The sequence below is a fragment of the Artemia sp. Qi Xiang Cuo genome, chromosome 1 (assembly GCF_049724085.1).
Source record: "Artemia sp. Qi Xiang Cuo chromosome 1, ASM4972408v1, whole genome shotgun sequence".
Taxonomy (NCBI): domain Eukaryota; kingdom Metazoa; phylum Arthropoda; class Branchiopoda; order Anostraca; family Artemiidae; genus Artemia; species Artemia sp. Qi Xiang Cuo.
Window position 1 is genome coordinate 73,422,840 of NC_142794.1, and position 27,176 is coordinate 73,450,015.

A 27,176-nucleotide genomic window follows, 5' to 3' on the forward strand; every position below is an offset into this window, starting at 1 on the left:
GTGTTGTCTCCGGCAAAGGCTTAACCACCAAGGATATTCTCCTTCCACAGTCGATATTACCATGGATGGATGGCAGGATTCGACTAAGCGCCAGTACAGGGTTTACATTGAATAATGGATCGACTTTTGTGGAAAAAATACAATCCAGGCCTTGGAGGCAGCTCTACCGGAGGCTTTGACCTTTCTTACCGAACTTTTTCACTCAGGTGTTGGATACAGTGCTATTAATACTGCGAGGAGTGCTTTATCGGCAATTTTACCAAGCTTTCAGTTAGGCAGTTTTATTGATTCTATCAGCTTGTGAAAGAGTTCAGTTTTTGGCCAGTTTATCACTTAGTAATATGATACATAATGACGATGGAAGTTTTGAATTTCAAATCAATGTGTTGTTAGAAACAACGAAACCGGGCAACCACAAATCAATAGTTAAATTTCGGCCTTTTCAAGAGTCGTCCCTGTGTCCGGTAACGCACCTAGCTAGGTATATTAGAATGACGTCAGATCCGAATAGAAACGACGCACTTTTTCTTACATATCGTAAGCCTCATACTGCTGCGTCCAAATCATCTATTTCTAGATGGGTAAAAAAGTTTTATTTCTTGCAGGTATAGATATCAGGGTTTATGGTGCTCATAGCACACGGCCTGCCTCAATATCCCACCTTAAAGCAAGAGGAGTTGACGTGGATCAAGTCGTAAAATATGTAGGCTGGACAAATGCCAAAACGTTCCCAAGGTTCTATAATAAACAAATTGAAAGTGGTCAGCAGTTATCTGTCTTTTGAACTTACTCATTGTATTTTATTATATTTGAAATATCTTACTATAAATGAATTTTTGTACAACAGACTGTCTTTATAAACAGACCTGTTATTGATCATTAGTGTTGGTTTAGCTCATGCTGAACTTTAAAATCTCAGTTGAACTCGAAGGCAGAGCTAAGGCGCTCCTCTTGGAGTAGAACTGATAAATTAAAAGAAAACTTACCAAGTTTGAAGTTTAATTGTAATTCTACTGCAAAGAAGAAGCGCCAGCGTAGCTGAGAGTTCAACTGCCCTCCCAATTTCCCTTCCCGTAGAACTCTCAGCGTTTCATCACGAGCTTAACCACAGAATGTTACAATGACTTTAAAATACTGGTGTTGTTTTTGGTTAATCGAGGTGATTGCACGCGTCTGTCTCTCAGTTGAACTCTCAGCTACGCTGGCGCTCCTTCTTTGGAGTAGAATTACAATCAAACTTCAAACTTGGTAAGTTTTCGTTTAATTTATCAATTAACACTGGGTATTGATCATAGGCACCTCACAGTGTTCCGGCAGTAGCTTTGCTTTTTGTCAAATCGATCTGCTGAGATCCTAATTCTTTGATCTTACGTAATATAATCCTTAAGGTTTAAAGATAAATTTTGAGTGTGTGTTTTGAAACATGAATTTTGATCGCTTATTAGTCCGAGATACTTCCCAGTATACAGTGAACGTTGATAAAAAATTCTTTGAAGATGTAATCTATTTAATGGTAGGACATGAATTTAAATTTCTACTGTAAATTGTACAATTATTTTATATAAATTGAAAAATAATAAAACCAGATAAGAAACAGTCAAAAATATTACAAAAACCGAGCTTTCAAATGAAAGTTCAGTTTTGCTAACCAATACATACTTCAAACGTTGGTGCATTTATTCACAAAAGCTTCTTCGGTTTCGTAATGCGAAAGCGGAGTTAAATATACCACAAACTTCTGCCAAAAAACTTTCTACAACGATCGAATCCACTAACACGTCCAAAAACCGCCAGTTTCTGTTTTGAACTAAACCCTTCTAACTCCATAGCTCTCTATAAGTGGGGAGGAGGGAGGGACACTATGTACCAACGTTTGGGGCAACTAATCCCACACCCATAATTCCCCGAAACACATCCAATAAAAATTTTGAGATAGCCATTTTGTTCAGCGTAGTTGATTTCCAGATAGAAAACATATTTTTGAGGAGGAAACTCCCCCCCAACCCTCAGGGCGAGGATTATAAGATATACCCTGGGGGCATATAAGGTTTTTATTGAAATCTTAGTCTTAGAAACTTGAAAAAGGGCTCATTCGATTTAAAATTCAAAGGGCTAGTGCCGTTTTGAATAGTCGAAAGTTATTGGAGGGCAACTAGCCCCCCCCACACCCATCATTCCCCCAAACACCTCCAATCAAAATTTTGAGATAGTCATTTTGTTCAGCGTAGTTGATATCCAGAGAGAAAACGTATTTTTGAGGAAGACACTCCCCCACAACCCTCAGGGCGAGGATTATAAGTCATGCCCTGGGGGCATATAAGGTTTCTATTGAAATCTTTGTCGTAGTCGAAAGTGATTGGAAAGCAACTAACACCCCTTCCACGCCCACCATTTCCCCAAACACATCCAATAAAGATTTTGAGATAGCCATTTTGTTCCACGCAGTTCAAAGTACCACAATCAGCATCGAAAGGGCTGATACCCTTTTTAATAGTCGAAAGCGATTGGAAGGCTAGTCCCCTTTCCACTCCCACCCTCCCATTTGCCCATTATGTTTAAAAACTAAATGTTGCCTTAAGATTAAATCAAAATGCACTGTGATAATGCTAATTCCCAATAAGGCATCTCAGCAGTATCCCAAGATCGACTGAGGGTATTATATTCAAACTTTCGGGGCTACTTCTGCTCTTAAAATTTAACCAAATCAAAATAGCTTAAGTGTATCCAAGCTATCAAAGAAAGTAAACATATTTTTTTGCGAATGGTATCAAGTTTTCCATTTCAGGTCAACTAGAGGAGGTATGAAACTAAATTAAACACTACTATTTGTGTCCAGATTTTTAAAAGGGTGCATGTTGTTAAAAATTGCTGAAAATTTTTCTCCAGCATACAAACAGCAGGCCAAACTATAAAGTCTTAAAAAACGAAAAGATTTAAAGTATTATTTTCTTTTTCCCTGAAAAGACTATGTCAATATAAAACAAACAGAAATTAATTAAAAAAACTTTTTCTATAAAATAAGTTTTTCAAAGAAAAGTAAAGAACTCCATTAAACAAAAAAAGAGCAAAAATAAAATCAAGTAATCTACCAAGCGTGAAACTACCACAAATCAGTATCGATAAATAAATGAAACCCAAAACGAACAGAAATTACAATAATTAATCGAGTCAAACTCAAAACGATCAGAATTTAACAGAAGTGTGATGCCAAACCCCTACGCTTTCCCAAAGCCAGAACAAAATTTTCACTTTACTGAACAAAATACAAATGAATATGCATTGTAAGTTTAATATACATATACTGATATTTAGTAATCAAAATGTTAACATTACTTGATTTATTAAAGTTATAAAAGAGTAAAAACATTTATATTTTTTCAGTAAAGTGCAAATTTTGTTCTGGCTTTGGGAAGGCACAGGGGTTTCGCGCCCAACTTATGTTAATTTCTGCTCATTTTGAGTTTGAATCGGTTGCCTATTGTAATTTCTGTTCGTTTTGGGTTTCATTTATTATCGATGCTGATTTGTGGTAGTTTCACGCTTGGTAGATTATTTTATTTAATTTTTGCTCTTTTTTTGTTTAATGGAGCTCTTTACTTTTCTTTGAAAAACTTATTTTATAGAAAACATCTTTTTAATTAATTTGTTGAAAAGATCGACATTTGACCCGGTTATGTGGTCTCATGTCGTTCTGAAATAGCTTCAGTATGGGCTTGATCCACATGTTGCAGTAATTTTGTTTCACTGGTAGTTAGCCAGTTTTGGGAAAGTTGGGCTGATTGGAGTGTATCAAAGCAGGCTGGTCAGAATTTTTGGACGCCTTTGACAAGGATTTGCATTAAGTCGTATTTATTATATTTAAAACCCTTACCTTAGGAATAACAAAAAGCATTAGCCGCTGGTGCTACGTTGCAGCTGTGCTTCCTTGTAAGAAATGATTGACATCCTGATTACTGGAAATTAAAGTATTGGTATACAAGTCAATGCACTAAAGACAGAGATTCCAAAGTTTAGACCTTCGGCCAGCAAAGGGAATAGCAGGGAATGTACGTATGGGACTGTTTAATGAAAGGAAAAATTTTCTGAGAAAATTTATTAAGTATCTGGGAATCATATACAGACAAGATAGAAGGATCTCTCTGTTAACGTAATGAGACTGGTTCATTCGACAGAAAGTCCAAACCCAGTCTGTCTACCGTAAATATCTGCATTTTCTGCTTGGACATCCGCTCCGAGAAACACATTCGTTTTGAGATCACACCACATGTTGGACCCTATTGATAAATATAAAAAAAAACCGTATTGACAAACACTATTTATGATGAACTATATCGGTCCTTTATGTAATTTTTTAAAAGATCTAGAAACCCCTCAATAATGACGTCAGTTTTGCTGTGATGTAATTTTTGACTGGTTTCAGACTCTTTTTGAAAAATCCTGCAATATGTTTTATTTTTAACATTTTGCTGTTTAAACTAAGGAAATAAGGAAGTTTTGCCTTTTGAGGTCCCATTAAGGGATACCCATGAAATTTGCCCTAGTAACAATTATTGAACTATGAAAGGGCATAAGAACAGGCATTAAGTAATGTATTCCCTTTCATCCTAGCTAAATTATGTTGTAAACTGCAAATTTATATTCATTTCTGGATAGGCCCATTTCTTTTTACGTGGCTAATTTGGTATAAAGGTGATAAGTAGAAAACACGAGGCCTGATAACTGCATTAAATGCAATAGCAAGAACACACCTTTTTACGCTATATTTACAACTATTTTACATCATCCCATCCTAAAATAAAACAATGTATTACTCTTGTGCCGGTGTAGTGGAAGAAGCCGAGCCTTTAAGTTCAAAAGTATTCTGGTTCAATCCCGACCGGCGCAAGGATTAGTGATATAGCGTAAAAAGGGAGGCGTTGAGGAGGGGACAGCCCCTTTCATATCTGAATAATTTCTGTTCGTTTTAACTTTTAATGTCACTCCTTACTTTCAGTTAAAAAAAACTTGTTTTTTTTTTTATTAATACATCAAGAGAATCGGATTTTCATGATGATTTTAAATATATAAGTTTCATCAAGTTTACTCATATCCATCAAAAGTTACGAGCTTGAGAAAATTTACCTGATTTTCAAAAAAAGGGAAAAACACCCCCTAAGAGTCCTAGAATATTAATGAAAATCACTCCATCAGATTCAGCGTAACAGAGAACCTAACTGTAGAGGTTTCAAGCTCCTATCTGCAAAAATGTAGAATTTTGTATTTTTTGCCAGAAGAAAAATCACGGGTGCGTGTTTATTTGTTTTTTTTTTCTAGCGGTGATCGTATTGACCCAGAGGTCCTAGAATTTTGCGAGAGGGCTAATTTGAACAGAAATTATAAGTTCTATTTCTTTTTTTAATAAAAAAAAAATAGAATCACTTTTCAAAAAAAACTGTATTTTAGATGTCTTTTCATATTTTCAAAGATATTTGAATTTTTAAGCAATCATAACCACATATGAAGTAATAAGTGACGTGACATAAGATCTAACACCGATTGTGTACTAATAACCATATATGACGTAATGAGTGACGTTACGTACAAATAACATTTTCATGTTATTTTATTTTGTGAATAAAAAAAATCGACACTTTATAATGATGATTCCAAATATATAAATTTCACTACGTTCTGGTCAGCGAATCAGAGAACTCGAGTACCAAGGTTTCACTGCAAAATAAAGATTACCTACACTAGAGCTTATGTATGAATAGGGAAAGTGTAAAATGAGTAATCCTTACTGTTACAAAATCTGTCCAATATAAGAAAAAAAATGTGAAATATCACTGTATTAACACTACTTCCTTGCGCCGGGCGGGATTGAACCAGAATACTTTTGATCTTAATGACTCGGGTTCTTTCACTACACCGGCACAAGGTAAACCAGTCAAAAATTACATCACAGCAAACCTGACGTCATTATTGAGGGGTTTCTAGATTTAAAAAAAAATTACGTAAAGGACCGATATAGTTCATCATAAATAGTGTTTGTCAATACGTTTTTTTTTATATTTATCAATAGGATCGAACATGTGTTGCGATCTCAAAACGAATGTGTTTCTCAGAGCGTATGACCAAGCAGAAAATTCAGATATTTACGGTAGACAGACCGGAGTTTAGACTATCTGTCGAAGTAACCAGTCTCATTACGTTAACAGAGAGATCCTTCTATCTTGTCTGTATATGATTCCCAGATACTTAATGGATTTTCTCAGAAAACTTTTCCTTTCATTAAACAGTCCCATACGTACATTCCCTGCTATTCCCTTTGCCGGCCGAAGGTCTAAACTTTGGAATCTCTGTCTTTAGTGCATTGACTTGTATAGCAATACTTTAATTTCCAGTAATCAGGATGTCAATAATTTCTTGTAAGGAAGCACAGCTGCAACGTAGCACCAGCGGCTAATGCTTTTTGTTATTCCTGAGGTCAGGGTTTTAAATATAATAAATAGTACTTAAATCAAATCCTTGCCAAAGGCGTCCAAAAATTCTGACCAGCCTGCTTTGATACTCTCCAATCAACTTTCCCAAAACTGGCTGACTACCAGTGAAACAAAATTACTGCAACATGTGGATCAAGCCCATACTGAAGCTACTTCAGAACGACCTGAGACTACATAACCGGGTCAAATGTCGATCTTTTCAACAAATTAATTAAAAAAAATTTCTACAAAATAAGTTTTTCAAAGAAAAGTAAAGAACTCTATTAAACAAAAAAAGAGCAAAAATAAAATCAAATAATCTACCAGGCGTGAAACTACCACAAATCAGCATCGATAAATAAATGAAACCCAAAACGAGCAGAAATTAATATAAGTTGGGCGCAAAACTCCTATGCCTTCCCAAGGCCAGAACAAAATTTGCACTTTACTGAAAAAATTCAAATGGTTTTACTTTATAACCTTAATAAATCAAATAATATTAACATTTTTATTACTAAATATCAGTATAAGTATATTAAACTGGCAACACATTCATTTGTATTTTTTCAGTAAAGTGCAAATTTTTTCCTGGCCTTGGGATGGCATAGAGGTTTTGCGCCCAACTTATGTTAATTTCTGTTCGTTTTGGGTTTCATTTATTTATCGACACTGATTTGTGGTAGTTTCACGCTTGGTAGATTATTTGATTTTATTTTTGCTCTTTTTTGTTTAATGGAGTTCTTTACTTTTCTTTGAAAACTTATTTTATAAAAAAAAGTTTTTTTAATTAATCCAAGAAGAAATGGTTCCAGCTGCCCCCTCTCGTGGTGCTATTGAAGAAAAGAGAATGAAGAACCTTTTTCTCTTATTTCTGATCACCACGTCAGCCGATCACTGTGTGTAGGTCAATAGTACCCTCACTGGACACGAGGCTGGATCTACATCTAGCGCGGGCCGAAGGATAGAAGAAGATATCTCATGAGGCTTCACGAAGAAAAAAACCTGAGAGTTACTAAATTATTTCAAAAATTGTGCCACACTAAAGGACAAGGCATGAGATTCACTTTCTCGACCATTAGATATGATGGCAGTAATGAATACCGTCTTAAGAGTAAGATCTTTTACAACGACTAATTAAAAAAAACTTTTTCACAAAATAAGTTCTTCAAAGAAAATTAAAGAACTCCACTAAACCAAAAATGAGCAAAAATAAAATAAAATAATCTACCAAGTTTGAAACCCCCACAAATCAGCATCGATGAATAAATGAAACCCAAAACGAACAGAAATTACAATAAATAACCGATTCAAACTCAAAACAAGCAAAAATTAACATGAGTAGGGCTCAATACCCCTATGCCTTCCCAAGGCCAGAGCATAATTTGGACTTTGCTGAAAAATATAAATGTTTCTACTTTAATAACTTTCATAAATTAAATAATATTAACATTTTGATTACTAAATATCAGTATATGCATATTAAACTTCCAATGCACATTCATACAATTTCCAATCGAATGAGGCCTTTTTGAGTTTCTACGACAACGCTTTCTATAAGCACCTTATATGCCCCCAGGGCATAAATTACAACCCTTGCCCTGAGGGATATGGGGGGGAAGGTGTCATCCTCAAAGAACTAATTTCCAGAACATTCAACTACGTTAAACGAAATGGCTATTTCAAAATTTTGATTGGATGTGTTTGGGGAAATGGTGGGCGTGAGAGGGGGGTTAGATGCCCTCCAATCCCTTCCGAATATTAAAGCAGCCACTAGCCCTTTCAATTTCCAATCGAATGAGCCCTTTTTTAAGTTATGCCCCCAGGACATAACTTACAACCCTTGCCCTGAGGGCTGGGGGGTTGTCATTCTCAAAGACCTAATTTCCAGAACTTTCAACTACGTTGAACGAAATTTCTGTATCAAAACTTTGACTGGATGTGTTTAGGGAAATTGTGGGCGTTAGTGGGGGGTTTGTTGCCCTCCAAGCCCTTCCGACTATTAAAAAGGGCCCAAGCCCTTTCAATTTCCAATCAAATGAGCCCGTTTTGAAGTTTCTACGACAATGCTTTCTATAAAAACCTTATTTGCCCTCAGGGCATAACTTACAGCCATTGCCCTGACGGCTGTGAGGGGGATGTCATCCTCAAAGACTTAATTTCCAGATCTTTCAACTACGTTGAACAAAATGGCTATCTCAAATTTTTATTGGATGTGTTTGGGGAAATGGTGGGCTTGAGAGGGGGGTTACTTGCCCAACAATCACTTTCGACTATTAAAAAGGGCGCTAGTCCTTTCCATTTCCAATCGAATGATTCCTTTTTGAAGTTTCTACGTCAAATCTTTCTATAAGAAAAACCTTATATGCACCCAGGGCATAACTTACAACCCTTGCCCCGAGAGCTTTGGGGGGAGTGTCATCCTCAAAAACATAATTTCCAGATTTTTAACTACGTCTAACAAAATGGCTATCTCAAAATTTTTATTGGATGTGTTTCGGCAAATGGTGGGTGTGAGAGGGTTGTTAGTTATCCTCCAATCACTTTAGACTACTAAAAAGGAAAAAGCCCTTCTAATTTCCAATCGAATGAGCCGTTTTTGAAGTCTTTACAACATCACTATCTATAAAAACCTTATATGCCGCCATGGCATAACTTACAACTCTTGCCCTGAGGGCTCTGAGGGGGTTATCATCCTCTAAGACCTAATTTCTAAAACTTTTAGCTACGTTGAACAAAATGGATATCTAAAAATTTGATTGGATGTATTCGGGGAAAAGGTCGGCGTGAGAGGGGGTTAGTTGCCCTAAAATCACTTTCGACTCTTAAAAAGGGCACTAGCCCTTTTTTATTTCAAATCGAATGAGCCCTTTTTCAAGTTTCTACGACAAAGCTTTCAATAAAAACCTTATATGTCCCCAGGGCATAACTTACAACCCTTACCCTGAGGGATGTGGGGGAGTGTCATCCTCAAAGAAATAATTTCCGGACCTTTCAACTACTTTGAACAAAATGGCTATCTCAAAATTTTGATTGAATGTGTTTGGATAAATGATGGGCGTGGAAGGGGTGTTAGCTGCCTTCCAATCACTTTTTACTGTTAAAAAGGGCACTAGTCATTTCAATTTCCAATCGAATGAGCCCTTTTTGAAGTTTATATGACAACGCTTTCTATAAGAACCTTATATGCCCCCAGGGCATAACTTACAACCCATGCCCTGAGAGCTCTGGGTGGGGGGTGTCATCCTCAAAGACCTAATTTCCAGAACTTTTAACTACTTTGAACAAAATGGCTGTCTCAAAATTTTGATTGGATGCGTTTGGGGAAAAGGTGGGCGTGAGAGGGGGGTTAGTGGCCCTCCAATCACTTTCGACTATTTAATACATATATGTATATATATATATATTATATATATATTTTTATATTTATATGTATATTTATTTGTTATATATGTATGTATATATATATATATATATATATATATATATTATATATATATATATATATATATATATATATATATATATATATATATATATATATATATATATATATATATATATATATATATATATATATATATATATATATATATATATATATATATATATATATATATATATATATATATATATATATATATATATATATATATATATATTAAATTCAAGGGCACTAGCCCTATAAATTTCCAATCGAATGAGCCTTTTTTGAAGTTTCTACGACAATGCTTTCTATAAGAACCTTATATGCCCCCAGGGCATAACTTAAAACCCTTGCCCTGAGGGTGTTGGGGGAGTGTCCTTCTCAAAAATATAATTTCTATCTGGAAATCAACTACGCTGAACAAAATAGCTATCTAAAAATTTTGATTGGATGTGTTTGGGGAAATTGTGGGCGTGGAAGGGGTGCTAGTTGCCTTCCAATCACTTTCGACTATTAAAAAGGGTACAAGCCAATCTAATTTCCAATCGAATGAGCCCTTTTCGAAATGTCTGTGACAACTCCATCGATACGAAGGGCCCTGTTCTAAGGAAAAAAATAATAAAATAATACATTGTGCCAACATTGTTCTTGATTTAGGCAGCGCGATTGCGCTGCCTATCATGTTCCACAAGTCAAGAAATTGTGAAGATCTAAACTGCTTTAGAACGAGGCAAAGATCCCAGGCAGAAATATCATGTTGTGTCCGTGATGACTTGCGTCAAAAATTCTGTATTACTTTCATCCAACAAGTATCTTTAGTGATATCTGTTTCTATAGCTAAAGCTAGAACTTCCACATATTGCTGCTTTATAACCTTTTATGGTTATAATATTCCTGCACAAGGTTTCTTCTAGTGTTTAGATATACCATGAATTCTGCAACTGTCTGAGTATTGGTTTTGAGAGGTCTAATCTTCCTTTCACTACGCCAATCCTAAAACACTTGCCCATTTCCATTGTATGATTCAATGGTAAATCGCCACCTGGGGCCGAGCCATTGTACAGGCTGATTCCTTAGAAAAACCTCTTTTTCGAGTCCACGCTCAATATCTTCCAGCCGTGTGAATTTCCATTCCTTAGTATTGAGTGGCGAAGTCGACCATGCTGGAGGAAATCTGCCTGATCTCCGAGGGGCATAGGAAAGTTTTTTAGCAGGTTGAGAGGATTCGTGTACCATCCTTGGCGAGGCGATCTTGGAGCAATTAGCGTTATTTGGCAGTTCACAGACTTTTGAACCTTCTCCAGAACCTTTGGGATCAGGGCAAATGGAGGAAAGGCGTGTTTGTTCGACCAATCGTGGACTGTTGAACTGGCGAGAATCAGGAACTGACGAGAAATACACGTCGATGTTCTGGTTAAATCGAGTCATAAATAGATCGACTTCTGGCAATCCGTACTCTTTTAAGAGGGGTTTGAAGACAGTCTTCGAGACTCAGGGCCATCATTCAGGGCAATCGTAATCTCGAAAAACTTTATGGATTCCTCGTCTAGGGAGAAAGAATGGGTTCCGCCCTCTTTGCTTATATAATTGACTACTGTCGAGCTGTCTGTCGCTATCATGACTACTTTGTTGTTTAACTCCGTAACACAAAACTGGCGGTTTTTGGCCATGTGAGTGGAATTGGTCGTTGTAGAAATATTTTTTCACAGAAGTTTGTGGCATGTTTAACTCCGCTTTCGTATTACGAAACCGAAGAAGCTTTTGTAAGTAAATGTACCAACGTTTGAGGTAAGGCGACGCCAAACCCCAGAATTCGTTTCATGAACAAGCTCTTGGTCATTTATCTGTCAGAGTGAAGTTGCCGCATCATCTGTAAAATACGTCTTTAAGACTAGGAGATTGATACTGCACCTTGAGAATCATAAGGACATTTTATCTATTACAAAGCTCCGATATACCTCAAACTTTAAGAACCGATGCTCAGTCAAGGTCAGGAAGTTACGTGAGTCTTTTATATATATATATATATATATATATATATATATATATATATATATATATATATATATATATATATATATATATATCGATAAAATGCAATCGAATTCAATGCAGGTTGACTCGCACCAAAGCTTTACAGCTTACTGGGAAGAATAATGAGATAAGGTGAGAGATGTTTATAATTGATATAATTAGATATTGGGAGATTATTTTTTTTTTTTTAAGAACCAAAGTGGATTGTCTGCAGAATCTCAATTGTATCTTAGAACTCGTGCACATACTGAATAAGAAAATGTATGTAGAACATGTTCTGTCTTATGCTCAGACTTGAAACCAATTTGTGATTTAAAAAAAATTACGTGTCCAAGAACGCATAAAATAATTTACAAAATAAAAGTAATGAAAAGGTAAAGAATGCAGCATTGGACACTACAGTATCTACAGGCAGTATTGATTTCTGTTTAATGGTCCTTCAGCCAGGAAGAGCAATGGGCGCTGGGGGTCAGCCATCCTGTGGTTTTTGCACACCCTTCCTGTTTACCTTTCCCAGATTTTTCCAGGTACCCATTTAGAGCGGGGTTGACCCCCTTCCCCACTGGGGGTCAGGGCCATCACTGACACCCCCCTTCAAAACCATATAATCGGTGACACCAGAGCTCAAACTCCTGTCCTCACAGTCAAAGAATTTAAAGTCTGGCGTGCTAGCCACTCGGCTAGGGAAGTAGGCTACCTTTTCAAATATCTTGGAAAATTCCCATAAAAAAAGCTACTATAGGATAATGTCCTTATAAGACTGTTGCAAAAAATTCTGAAACCTATAGAGAATGTACTTAGCCGGAGTCCTACGTTAGCTGTCTGTATACTACACATGTATGTGTGTACAGGTAGTCAATGATCCAGAGTCAAATTTTCTTAATTTTTTTTAGAATATATTGAGGGGAGTCATTTTTTAATATATTTAATTAGTTCCATAGTTCTAATTAGTAGGCCTAACTAGTTAGGGGAAAGCGTGGTACACTATAGGGAGGGGCAAAAACAGAGATAACGTAATTTACAAAGATAATCGTAAGAAATATTGACGGTCTTGCGGGAAGGGACTTCAAAGAAGCCCTCCAGCGTACGTATCTTGTAAACTACAACCTGTACTGACCTGTGTAAAGAAATGTATTCGTATGTCCGCCAACAACAACATCTATGTCAGGTACCGTCTCTGCAATTTCAACATCTTTCTGGAAACCTGAATGTCCTACTGCGATAAATACTTTGATACCTTGTTCCTTTAAATGTTTAATTTCATCATTAATAGCATCAATTTCGTCCAAAAATGTCGCATCTCCAACACTAGCTATAGTCTGAAAAATTAATGCAAAGTCTATATGTATAACTGTCTAAAAAAAATATTTTATGAACAATAGAAAAAATAGTCTTATAAAAATTGGCAAAGAATGGAGATTCACCCGAGATCCAGTAAATCTAAACACCCGCACCTCTTGAGCGATCCTTGTGTCATTGTTATATTAGGAAGAAATTGATTCTGAAAAAAAGGCAAACTAAAGCAGAGTTGTGAGCTAAACCAGTCAATCCCTTGTTCTAGAACTATAATGAAAAACAAAAAGTTAAGATGATTAGAGCACCTTTTACGAATGGGGGATGATAGATTGTGGAAAACTCTGTTTGTTTGTCACTCCACATGGGGTAAAACGACAAGAAGTTCGAACCCAAACAGAATGGGAAGAAGTCAGAAATAACTTATAGAAAAATTGGAACTTTTTAGTACCTGACATTATACTTACTTGGTTGGAAAAAGGGAGAAATGTCACAATCTGACGGGATTGTACTAGTATGCTTAAAAACAAATATGTTTGATATGGCCATTGAGGCTGGGTCCTTATAATTGAGAATTATTATCGAATTTAACTTACAGACATTAGAAAGTTTTCGTAATTTAACAGCAAGGAGAAAGACTGCAAGAAAGGGGTTTAGCCTTTTTGGAAATTAAAATGTCAAAGTTAAGCATTTCTGAGAGTCCCACAAGAGAAGAGAAACGAGGTTCTAAACAAACAAGGAAAAATAATTAAAAACTATCGTATGATAGAAACATAGATATACACTGTCTTATGATAATATACTGGTTTATGATAGCAAACAATACAAAATTACTGTACTTACATTCTATAATTTTCGGTTACAACTTTCTTATGTTAGGTTTGGTATTCAAAAGAACTATGCTAAAATTATGAAGACATAGTTCAAAAGAACTATGCTAAAATTATGAATAACGAAGATGTGGGACCCTTTTGGATACACTTAAAAAGCAAAAAGTGTCAAATATTATAAAAAGGAGAACTTTCTCGGAAGATTTTCACTTTCATAATTTCACTATTCAATCATTAGTGCCTCACAAACCACAGTTTATGAGCAGTAGCAACACTCCTGGAACAGGCTGGCTAGCACCGAGTTCGCTCTTCCCGGCGCGTGTTTAAAACATCGTTCTTTGTGATTGGGACGGGCAAATACATTTTTTGTGGGGGGGGGGATTTTGTGCTTGCGGTGATTTTCCATGGGGATAATTTCCATGTAAAAGGATGTTTCTGGGATAATCTTTCCAGGGAAAAGTTTAGACATAGTTCAAAAGAACTATGCTAAAATTATGAATAACGAAGATTTGTGACCGTTGTGGATACACTGAAAAAGAAACAAGTTTCAAATCATATAAAAAGGAGAACTTTTTCGGAAGATTTTCACTTTCATAATGGCACTAGTCCATCATTAGAACATCACCAAACATATTTGATGAACATTAGCAAAACTACTGGCACAGGATGGCTAGCAACGAGTTCGCTCTTCCCTTAGCGTTTTTCAAAAAACGTTATTTGTTATTGGGAAGTGCAAATACATTTTTTTGGGGGGGGGGGATTTTGTGCTTGCGGTGAGGGTCCATGGGGATAATGTCCATGTAAAAGGATGTTTCTGGGATGGTCATTCCAGGGAAAATTGTGGAAATAGTTCAAAAGAACAATGCTAAAATTATGAATAACGACGAATTGTGACCGTTGTGGATACACTGACAAAGCAACAAGTTTCAAATCATATAAACAGTATACCTGTTTCGGACGATTTTCACTTTCATAATGGCACTAGTCCATCATTAGAACATCACCAAACATATTTGATGAACATTAGCAAAACTACTGGCACAGGATGGCTAGCAACGAGTTCACTCTTCCCTTAGCGTTTTTCAAAAAACGTTATTTGTTATTGGGTAGTGCAAATACATTTTTTTTGGGGGGGGATTTTGTGCTTGCGGTGAGTTTCCATGGGGATAATTTTCATGTAAAAGGATGTTTCTGGGATGATCTTTCCAGGGAAAATTTTAGACATAGTTCAAAAGAAAGATGCTAAAATTATGAATAACGAAGAATTGTGACCGTCGTGGATACACTGAAAAAGCAACAAGTTTCAAATCATATAAAAAGGAGAACTTTTTCGGAAGATTTTCACTTTCATAATGGCACTAGTCCATCATTAGAACATCGCCAAACACATTTGATGAACATTAGCAAAACTACTGGCCCAGGATGGCTAGCAACGAGTTCGCTCTTCCCTTAGCGTTTTTCAAAAAACGTTATTTGTTATTGGGAAGTGCAAATACATTTTTTTGGGGGGGGGGATTTTGTGCTTGCGGTGAGTGTCCAGGGGGATAATTTTCATGTAAAAGGATGTTTCTGGGATGGTCTTTCCAGGGAAAAGTATGGACATAGTTCAAAAGAATTATGCTAAAATTATGAATAACGAAGATTTGTGACCGTTGTGGATACACTGAAAAAGCAACAAGTGTCAAATCATATAAAAAGGAGAACTTTTTCGGAAGATTTTCACTTTCATAATGGCACTAGTCCATCATTAGAACATCACCAAACATATTTGATGAACATTAGCAAAACTACTGGCACAGGATGGCTAGCAACGAGTTCGCTCTTCCCTTAGCGTTTTTCAAAAAACGTTATTTGTTATTGGGAAGTGCAAATACATTTTGGGGGGGGGGGATTTTGTGCTTGCGGTGAGGGTCCATGGGGATAATTTCCATGTAAAAGGATGTTTCTGGGATGGTCTTTCCAGGGAAAATTTTGGACATAGTTCAAAAGAACTATGATAAAATTATAAATAACGAAGAATTGTGACCCTCGTGGATACACTGAAAAAGAAACAAGTGTCAAATCTTATAAAAAGGATAACTTTTTCAGAAGATTTTCACTTTCATAATGGCAGTATTCCATCATTAGAACATCGCCAAACATCTTTGATGAGCATTAGAAAAACTACTGGCACAGGATGGCTAGCACCGAGTTCACTCTTCCCTTAGCGTTTTTAAAAAAACATTATTTGTTATTGGGAAGTGCAAATACATTTTTTTTTGGGGGGGGGGGATTTTTTGGTGGGGGAGGGTTTCCATGGGGATAATTTCCATGTAAAAGGATTTTTCTGTGATGGTCATTCCAGGCAAAATTTTAGCCATAGTTCAAAAGAATTATGCTAAAATTATGAATAACGAAGATTTGTGACCGTTGTGGATACACTGAAAAATAAAAAAGTTTCAAATCATATAAAAAGGGGAACTTTTTCGGAAGATTTTCACTTTCATAATGGCATTAGTCCATCATTAGAGCATCGCCAAACACATTTGATGAACATTAGCAAAACTACTGGCACAGGATGGCTCGCAATGACGTCGCTCGTCCCTTAGCGTTTGTCAAAAAACGTTATTTGTTATTGGGAAGTGCAACTACATTGTGTGGGGGGGGGATTTTGTGCTGGCGGTGAGTTTCCATGGGGATAATGTTCATGTAAAAGGATGTGTCTGGGATGATCATTCCAGGGAAAAGTTTGGACATAGTTCAAAAGAACTATGCTAAAATTATGAATAACGAAGATTTGGGACCGTTGTGGATAAACTGAAAAATAAACAAGTGTCAAATCTTATAAAAAGGAGAACTTTTTCGGAAGATTTTCACTTTCATAATGGCATTAGTCCATCATTAGAACATCACAAAACACATTTGATGAACATTAGCAAAACTACTGGAACTGGATGGCTAGCAATGAGTTCGCTATTCCCGTCGCTTTTTTAAAAAAACATTCTTTGTGCTGGGGACGTGAAACTAAATTTTTTTGGGAGGGGTGTATTGTGTGAGTGCGATGAGGTTCAAGGGGGATAATTTCCATGTAGCAGGATGTTTATGGGATAATCTTTCCAGTGAAAATTTTAGACATAGTTCAAAAGAACTATGCTAAAATTATGAATAACGAAGATTTGTGACCGTTGTGGATACACTGAAAAAGCAACAAGTTTCAAATCATATAAAAAGGAGAACTTTTTCGGAAGATTTTCACTTTCATAATGGCACTAGTCCATCATTAGAACATCACCAAACATATTTGATGAACATTAGCAAAACTACTGGCACAGGAGGGCTACCAACGAGTTCACTCGTCCCTTAGGTTTTGTCAAAAAACATTATTTGTTCTGGTGCAGGGAAAATAAATTTTTTTGGGGGGGTATTGGGGGGGGGAGGTTATGGTCACGGTGTAAAATTTTCAGTTAAAAGGATGTTTATGTGTGAGTAATTCCAGTCAAATGTGTGGACAGATTTCAAAAGAACTATGATAAAATTATGAATAACGAAGAATTGAGACCCTTGTGGATACACTTAAAAAGCAAAAAGTTTCAAATCATATAAAAAGGAGAACTTTTTCGGAAGATTTTCACTTTCATAATGGCACTAGTCCCTAAGAAATTTTCTATAGGGACAAAGAGAAGGAATCAATCTATCAAGCATATTTTCTTATAATATGTGTACTTTACAAAGCGGTAGCATAAAAAGTGTCAGATATGGTCTTTTTAATAAATCTGGACAAAATAAGTGCATTAAAAGACAGTGCATATAAACTGAAAAAATAACTTACTGGAGTATCAGTTGTCGTATACCCTATGATTGCGATTCGGGTCCCATTGATGTTGAGAGTAGTTGACCGCTGTATTAACCCGTGAAGTATAGAATCCTGTCGTGTTTGTATATTACACGCCAATAAAGGGAATGTTGACGCCTTTATAAATGGTTCTAATCCTTCAGGTCCGTCGTCAAATTCATGGTTTCCAATTGCCTGTAAGCGGAAAAACAAATGTATATTACATAATAGCTGTCCACATTAAGTAATATTGGATAAAATAAATCACAAAATATAATTTAAAACAGTAAAATGAAGATAAATAACCAGGGATTTCTGATTAGAAAAATCCCATAAGTCTGTCTGGTTTTTAGCATAATATAACACAGTATCAAACAGTTCGTGGTAACGAACTGTAAGTAAGGAGCGACACGGCTCAATAGTAACCGAAACTCTAAAAACGAAATTTTAACATCAATAAATATATCAAAACAGCAAGCTTATTATGCTGATTCCAAATATATAAGATTTATTAAGCTTGGTGTTATCCATAAAATGCTACGAGCCTGAGAAAATTTGCCCAATTTTCGAAAGGGGGGACCACCGTTAAAAGTCAAAGAATCTTAATGAAAATCACACCTTCAGATTCAGCGCACAGATAACCCTAGTATAGAGGTTTTAAGCTCCTATCTACAAAAACATAGAATTTCATATTTGTTGTCAGAAGAAAGATCACAGATGTATGTTTATTTTATTATTATTATTATTTTTCCATGGACAATCGTTTCGAATCAATGGTCCTAGAACATCAAAAGAAGGTTCATTTGAACGGAAATTAAAGACTCTTGTGTTCTTTTTAAGAGACCTAAAAAAATTGGAGGGCAAATAGCCCCATCCCACGCCTTTTATTCCCCAAAATTGTCGGACAAAAGTTTTGAGATAGCCCATTACGTTCAGCATAGTTGAAAAGTCCCAAAACTATGCCTTTGAAGATAGCATGACCCCGCCCACCAGCCCCTGGGAAAAGGTCTTTAAGTTATAAAATTTACCTATTTTTTACGTATAGTATTAAGTAAGTAAGTAAATTTATTGCCTGAAAATTCATATGGAATTAAACCGGAGTATAACAAAGGTAAAAAAAAAAATAACAAAGGAAAAAGAAAATAAAAGTCACACTAGGGAATATCGCCAAACATATTTGATGAACATTAGCAAAACTACTGGCACAGGATGGCTAGCAACGAGTTCGCTCTTCCCTTAGCGTTTTTCAAAAAACGTTATTTGTTATTGGGAAGTGCAAATAAAATTTTTTGTGGGGGGGGGGGAATTTTGTGCTTGCGGTGAGTTTCCATGGGGATAATTTTCCATGTAGAAGGATGTTTCTGGGATGATCTTTCCAGGGAAAATTTTAGACTTGGGGGATTTGACAGATATCCTATACAAAATTCTTTCTATTTGTCTTATTTCTCTTTGTTTCTTCAATTTTGCATGAGGAGATTTCCGGGGTAATTGTCCGGGGAAAATTTTCAGTGTGTTTGGATTTCCGGGAAATAATTTCCATTGAAGGGTGTATTTTCGGAGTTATCGGAAAAATGATTTAAAATTCAAGTATTTTTTAAATGAAAGTATACTAAGGAGAACTTTTCATGCTTAATCTTTTGCAAGATATTTCATGGGAGTGGGGTTAATTTTCATAGAGAACGAAATTGTACGGAAGGAATTTTAAGGGAGGTATGTATTTTACGCGGGAAACATTTTCCACGGAGAACTTTCCTGTGAGGGAGGATTTCTCATGGAGGGTGAGGCGGATTTCCCGGCATTATTTGAAAAACGATCAGAATGTAAATACAAAAACAAGTTTTCCAACTCAAAGTAACGAGCAATATTAAAGCTCAAAATGTACAGAAATTATTGCGTGTATGAAAGGGGTTGTCCCCCTCCTCAATATCTTGCCCTTTACGATAAAGTTTGACTATTTATTCCAATTTTTAAGAACGACTCCTGAAACACAAGGACCGTTTAATTAGAATAAAAAGTTTTTTTTTTAAGAGCTAAAAACTTTAGCGTGAAGAGCAAGGTGTTGAGGAGGGGTGCAGCTTCATCATATACGGAATAATTTCTGATAATTTCTACAAGGTTTACTTATATGAGGGTTTATTAAGAATCAAAAATTTGCGTATGTCGGGTTCTTTCGTCTGGGGACTAAATACATCATATTGGCTCTGAGGGACTTATCATAAGTACCTTTCAATCATGGTGATTATGTGACAAGTCACTTCAAAATTTTCATTATGGGTGCCCTGCTCTCAAAAGATCTTAAAAGGACGGTTGGGTCCACTTTAATCAGTTACGTTGCCTTAAAAAATTATTAGATCTCAGATTTTGTGATCTGAAAGATACTCCCCAACTATATACGATTTTCGATCCTCTGTGACGGGGCCAGAAAAAAAAAATGCTGTAACACACCTGAGAATTACCACTCCGAGTCAATGCTACTGTTTTGGCTGTGGATTCTAATTTACATGGTTGCCTTGTCATTTTAGTCTGGGTGTAAAATTTAATGAAAAAGAATGATACTCACCATGGCTGTCATGCCAAGTTTGTTAAGGAAATGAGACACCACCCGCCATTTATGAATGGTGTAGTACAGAGTACCTTGAAAGGCGTCACCGCCTTTTAATAATATACTGTTTCCGACTTGTTCTCGCTCCTGATCAATCGCTGCTTTTAATCTAGCAATACCACCGAAGCATCCTTTATTTGTGTGAAGTTTTTGTGTACAAGTCCCTGAATAAGCATCCGTTGGCTCAAACCGTGAATGAAAATCGTTTATGTGAAGGATAGTTAGGTTGAGGCTAGAAGTCGTTTCCAGGAAGCAAGAAAGGAGAGCCAGTGCAAAGATACACAAGCTGAAATACATACAATACATATAAATTTTGCTTTGAGGAGCATTAAGAAAACTATGGATTAAGTACCATACAAGCAAATAGCAATAATATATGAATTTCCTGATTTGGTACTATCGAAGAAGCTTAAACTTTTATTCCAATCCTCTAAAACAATAAATGGCCAAGAAATAGGTTTGTGGTCCAGATCCCAACGACATGTAACGCACACACAAAAAAACAAAAAAAAAACACATGTTCTTTTCAGTTATCTAATGGCTATGGAAGTTCGTTCTTGATAGAAGGATCCTTTCCTAAACACAGGGCATTGTATACGTCCCTGAAAGAACATTATCGATTCCACATATCCGAAAAGAAATTTTCTTTTTATACATTTTATTTGACTATTATACTCTCTTTTTGGTTGGGAATGGCAATAATAAAAACAAAGTAAAACATTTGCCACAATAGTCATATTTGCCATAACAGAGTCTTTTATCCCTTCTGTAATTTTAAACTAGTAACACTAGCAATTAACTTGCAATGCTATGAAACAAATTAAGGTTTTAGGCCTATATTTATAAAGGTGTAATTAATTTAGTTGTGAAGTAATCAAAAGAATTGTAAACTTAACAAGAAAAGAAGCATAAGCAGAGAAAAGCATAAAATCAGCAAACTTCCAAAGCTCATTGTGTTGTATGTTAAAATAGAAAACATATTTAGTATGACTGATACTGAAACCCAAATACCATTGCTACTAGTAACAACTACTGCAGCACCAAACTGCCTGAGGCAAACACAGCTTCGCACGCTTTTCCTCTATCCCAGTCTATTCAAAGCCTACACCTTTACAAACTTCCAATAAATTCCAAATTCCCTTAAATCCTTCCTTATGACCTCTCCCACACTATCCGGGGACGACCTGCTTTTTGTTTGGCCCTATGTGGTTGGCCAAAAAGGACGATCTTTGGTAATTTGTCATCCTTCATTTACAGAATGTGTCCTCGCAATTTCAATTTTTTTTATTATTGTCCTATAAAGCAGGATAGAACTACATTTCTCGAACAGTTTACTGTTTGGAATACGGCCAGTCAGACCGTATGAAGAGACCGAAAAGAATCTGTTAGACAATTCCTCTAGAAAATATCTAATAAATCCTACTAAATTTGTCGGAGCGGAGGATAACCCTCGCGGAAAATACCCCCCGTGAAATACCCCCCCCCCCTCCCGTGGAAAATACCCCCCGCGGTAAATACCCCCGGAAGATACTCCAGCCCCCCGCGGAAAAGACTGCCCTGGTATATAGCCCCCGGAAAATACCCCCCGTGGAAAATCCCCCCGGTAAATACCCCCCCCGTGTCAATTAAGGCTTTCCAAATTTGAAAATTTTATTTGAGTTTTACTTTTTGTTTCTGCAGGGGGAAAGAATTTTTGGTACTAAAATTAGAGAACACACCAGTTTTTTCGTTAGTTTTTCCGTTACTTCAGAAATAAATTTGGGCTATAAATTTGCATATTAGGGGGGGGGTGAAGTATAGCGGGTCTGCATGCGAAATGTGTTTGGTACAATTATTCTGCATATTACTCGTAGATAGATAGATAGAGAAGTGTATTTTAAAGCCAAACTATACGGCCATGAACAGTAAAATATAACAGTAACAGTAAATAGTAAAATAACATAAATGAAAGGCACAAATAACATAAATTTGATCAACAATCATCGTAAAACACTTGAATGAAACACTTCATTAACCTAATAATAGAACTTAATAGTTGGAAAATTGGTCATTGGAAAAAAAGAAAAACACTTAACACTTGGAAAAAACACTTAAATGAAACATTACATTTACTTTATACTGGATTTTTTTTTCTTAGTTAGCAAAATTTCCAGATACCTCGCTATTCTTCATTATTTTTTTAGTGGCCATACCTAAAAGGAATTATTTTCTGACTTCAAACTGTCCAAATACTTTACCACCAACCTCCACCCCTATGTGCAAATATATAGCCCAAAATATATATTTTCCATCTATTCTGTCACTTGTATTTGTCTTGTCTCATGCTAATATGAAAGAAACCAACGAATAAACCGGTTGTTTCTCGAGTTTTACACAGCGTAAACTCGAGTGAGTGGCGCATAATATACACGTACCAAAATTTCTTCCCCTTACGGAAAAAAACTCAAATAAAATCCTCAAATTTTGAAAGTTTTATTTTCGGTAAGGGATATTTTCCGGGAGGGTATTAATCGAGGGGGAGGGGGAGGGTATTTTCCGCGGGGGGGGATATTTCCGCGGAGAGTATTTTCTGGGTTTTTTCCCGCGGAGGGTATTTTCCAGGGGGAGACTTTCCGGGTGGTATTTTCCGTGGAGGGTATTTTTCGGGGGGAGGAAGTAATCACAAGGGGTGTAAACGCCGGCCACCGATACTTTTTGGACTGATAGATGCTATAGACAAATTTCTAATAGTGCGGTTTTAACACTGCGGTTTTAGAAGGGAGAGGATGTGAGTAGAGTAGTACCTACCATATTGCGTACAGCACTAGGAATTACCATAATATTTGCGTACAGCACGTTCCTTAGTACCTCGCCATGCTATTTGCGTACAGCACTAGGAATTCCCATACTATTTGCTTGATGCTCTACACCTTTTCAAAGAGAGTCAGAACTCCCTCACACAGTTTGACGTAGACATTTTTTTTTTAAATTGAAAACTAGAGATTGTCAAATTGTGTATTTAGGAATGATTTTGTAGGGAAAGTTGTTAATCAATCATCTGTTATTAACAGTTTCATTCCCTTGAAGTCTGTGCTATGAGGAGTAGTTTCTGATTTGTTTTAGAGAATTGCCTTTAGCCAACAATAGTTTGATATTAATGTCTGGGCAAATAGGATTTGCTAATTGGATCCTATTAAGGTGGAGAAAAAAAAGAAAAGGGTTTAGCATTTGCGAATACTCTTAGAGTACTTATAGTGCTGTACGGTGGGGGCCGAGCTGCTAGCGAAAACCCCGTCTGGATGAGCTGAAATAAAAAAAAATTAACAAGAACTGTCTGAAAAGTGTTTTGGGGGGATGGGTTGATTGTGTACTGTATAATACACAAGTGATGTTTGGACAGTGTTGTCAATTTAAAATAGTTTAACGTTATACTATACGAAGAAGTTGATACTAAGAGGGGTGTAGATGACAAGAAAAGAATTGTAATAACGGATAGCTTTACTTCTTCGATGTGTTCCATATAATACATAAGTGGTGGGGTGATGGCAGAAGGATGTCTTAGAGTACTTATAGTGTTGTACGGTGGGCCAAGCTGCTAGCAAAAACCCCGTCTGGATGAGTTGAAATAAAAATATTTACGAGAAATGGCTGAAAAGTGTTTTGGGAGAGATGGGTTGATTGTGTACTGTATACAAGTGATTTTTTGACAGTGTAATTTAAAATAGTTTAACATTATACTATACGAAGAAGTTGATACTAAGAGGGGTGTAGATGACAAGAAAAGAATTATAATAACGGATAGCTTTACTTCTTCGATGTGTTCCGTATAATACATAAGTGGTGGGGTGATGGCAGAAGGATCTCTTAGAGTACCTATAGTGCCGTACTGTGGTACGAATTGCTTGTGAAAAACCCAAATGAATGACTTGAAATAAAAATTTTTAACAAGAAATGTCTGAAAAGTATTTTTGGGGGGATTTCTAGTTGAAAATGCTTATTTTTTAATTTAATTGGGATGAAAAGTCAAAGTCTAACATAAAGAACAAGGTATTTCGGAGGGGGTAGCTCACTTCATATACGGGATAATTTCAATTCGTAAACTCCTTATTTCTAGTTGAAAATGCTTATTTTTTAATTTAATTGGGATGAAAAGTCAAAGTCTAGCATAAAGAGCAAGGTATTTTGGAAGGGGGTAGCTCGCTTCATATACGGGATAGTTCCCATTCGTCTTAGTTTTTAAGAATGCTCCTTATTTCTAGTTGAAAATGCTTATTTTTTAATTGAATTGTGATGAAAAATCGAAGTCTAACAAAAAGAACAAGGTATTTCGGAAGGGGGTAGCTCACTTCATATACGGGATAATTTCCATTCGTCTAAGTTTTTAACGATGCTCCTTATTTCTAGTTGAAAATGCTTATTTTTTAATTTAATTGGGATGAAAAGTCAAAGTCTAACATAAAGAACAAGGTATTTCGGAGGGGGTAGCTCACTTCATATACGGGATAATTTCCATTCGTCTTAGTTTTTAACGATGCTCCTTATTTCTCGTTGAAAATGCTTATTTTTTAATTTAATTGGGATGAAAAGTCAAAGTCTAGCATAAAGAACAAGGTATTTGGGAGAGGGTAGCTCACTTCATATACGGGATAATTTCCATTCGTCTTAGTTTTTAACGATGCTCCTTATTTCTAGTTGAAAATGCTTATTTTTTAATTTAATTGGGATGAAAAGTCAAAGTCTAACATAAAGAACAAGGTATTTTGGAGGGGTTAGCTCACTTCATATAAGGGATAATTTCCATTCGTCCTAGTTTTTAACGATGCTCCTTATTTCTAGTTGAAAATGCTTATTTTTTTATTTAATTGGGATGAAAAGTCAAAGTCTAACATAAAGAACAAGGTATTTGAGAGAGGGTAGCTCACTTCATATACGGGATAATCTCCATTCGTCTTAGTTTTTAACGATGCTCCTTATTTCTAGTTGAAAATGCTTATTTTTTAATTTAATTGGGATGAAAAGTCAAAGTCTAACATAAAGAACAAGGTATTTTGGAGGGGTAGCTCACTTCATATACGGGATAATTTCCATTCGTCTTAGTTTTTAACGATGCTCCTTATTTCTAGTTGAAAATGCTTATTTTTTTATTTAATTGGGATGAAAAGTCAAAGTCTAACGTAAAGAACAAGGTGTTTCGGAGGGGGTAGCTCACTTCATATACGGGATAATTTCCATTCGTCTTAGTTTTTAACGATGCTCCTTATTTCTGGTTGAAAATGCTTATTTTTTAATTTAATTGGGATGAAAAGTCAAAGTCTAACATAAAGAACAAGGTATTTCAGAGGGGGTAGCTCACTTCATATACGGGATAATTTGCATTCGTCTTAGTTTTTAACGATGCTCCTTATTTCTGGTTGAAAATGCTTATTTTATAATTTAATTGGGATGAAAAGTCAAAGTCTAACATAAAGAACAAGGTATTTCGGAGGGGGTAGCTCACTTCATATACGGGATTATTTCCATTCGTCTTAGTTTTTAACGATGCTCCTTATTTCTAGTTGAAATTGCTTATTTTTTTTAATTAGATTGGGATGAAAAGTCAAAGTCTAACATAAAGAACAAGGTATTTCGGAGGGGGTGGCTCACTTCATATACGGGATAATTTCCATTCGTCTTAGTTTTTAACGATACTCCTTATTTCTAGTTGAAAATGCTTATTTTATTATTTAATTGGGATGAAAAGTCAAAGTCTAACATAAAGAACAAGGTCTTTGGGAGGGGGTAGCTCACTTCATATACGGGATAATCTCCATTCGTCTTAGTTTTTAACGATGCTCCTTATTTCCAGTTTAAAATGCTTGTTTTTTAATTTAATTGGGATGAAAAGTCAAAGTCTAGCATAAAGAGCAAGGTATTTCGGAGGGAGCTCGTTACTGATATTGATATTAGTGCGTAAACTACAAACTAACAAAAATATCCAGAATTTTTTTTCTTATAGCCTTGACTTTGAAGACATTTCTTCATCTTAATTGGCTTTAGAAATATCATGCAAAATTAACTAGCCTAACCGTCGTTGCTTTGTCGAATTTTGAGCAAACAAAAGGATTGTAACGCCTGATTGGCCCGTTTTCCAACTTTTACCTTGAGAATCGATGTTGTTAGCAGAATTTCAAAAGGATCGCTTATGAGTGCTGGCGTATCTGATGAAATAATTTAGGTCGTATGATAAATTTAATTTTTTTTTTAATGCAGTAGTTTTTCAGTAAGGACACACACTCGATATGCTAAAAGTGTTTGATTCAAACTTTTACCTTGAGCATCGATGTTCACACACACAGAGACGACACACACATAGCGACGACACACGCACAGAGACGACACGCACACAGAGACGACACACACACACACACACACACACTCACACACACACAGAGAGAGAAGATACACGCACAGAGAAGACACACGCACACAGAGACGACACATACACAGAGATGAAACACAAACAGAGACGACACACAAACACACACAGAGACGCACACACACACACAGAGACGACCCACAAACATAGCGACGACACACGCACAGAGACGACACACACACAGAGACGACAACACACAGAGAGAAGACACATGCACAGAGACGATACACACACACGCACACACACGCACACACACACAGAGACGAAACACACACACAGAGACAACACACACAAAGTGACGACTTACACATAGAGACGACAAACACA

The 27,176-nt window shown here is 36.1% G+C and overlaps 1 protein-coding gene across 2 annotated transcripts in view; it reads right to left on the minus strand.

Moving 5' to 3' along the window:
- LOC148956700 (snake venom 5'-nucleotidase-like) overlaps nt 1-20,752 on the minus strand; it is a 117,692-nt gene extending 96,940 nt beyond the window's left edge. For both annotated transcript variants that reach the window (XM_089086812.1, XM_089086804.1), the window contains exons 1-3: nt 20,414-20,752; nt 17,851-18,048; nt 13,037-13,238 (exon numbers count right to left, since the gene is read on the minus strand). In XM_089086812.1, the coding sequence (XP_088942938.1) occupies nt 13,037-13,238; nt 17,851-18,048; nt 20,414-20,752 (739 nt within the window). The remainder of the gene's footprint in view (nt 1-13,036; nt 13,239-17,850; nt 18,049-20,413) is intronic.
- Between the last annotated feature and the right edge of the window lie 6,424 nt (nt 20,753-27,176).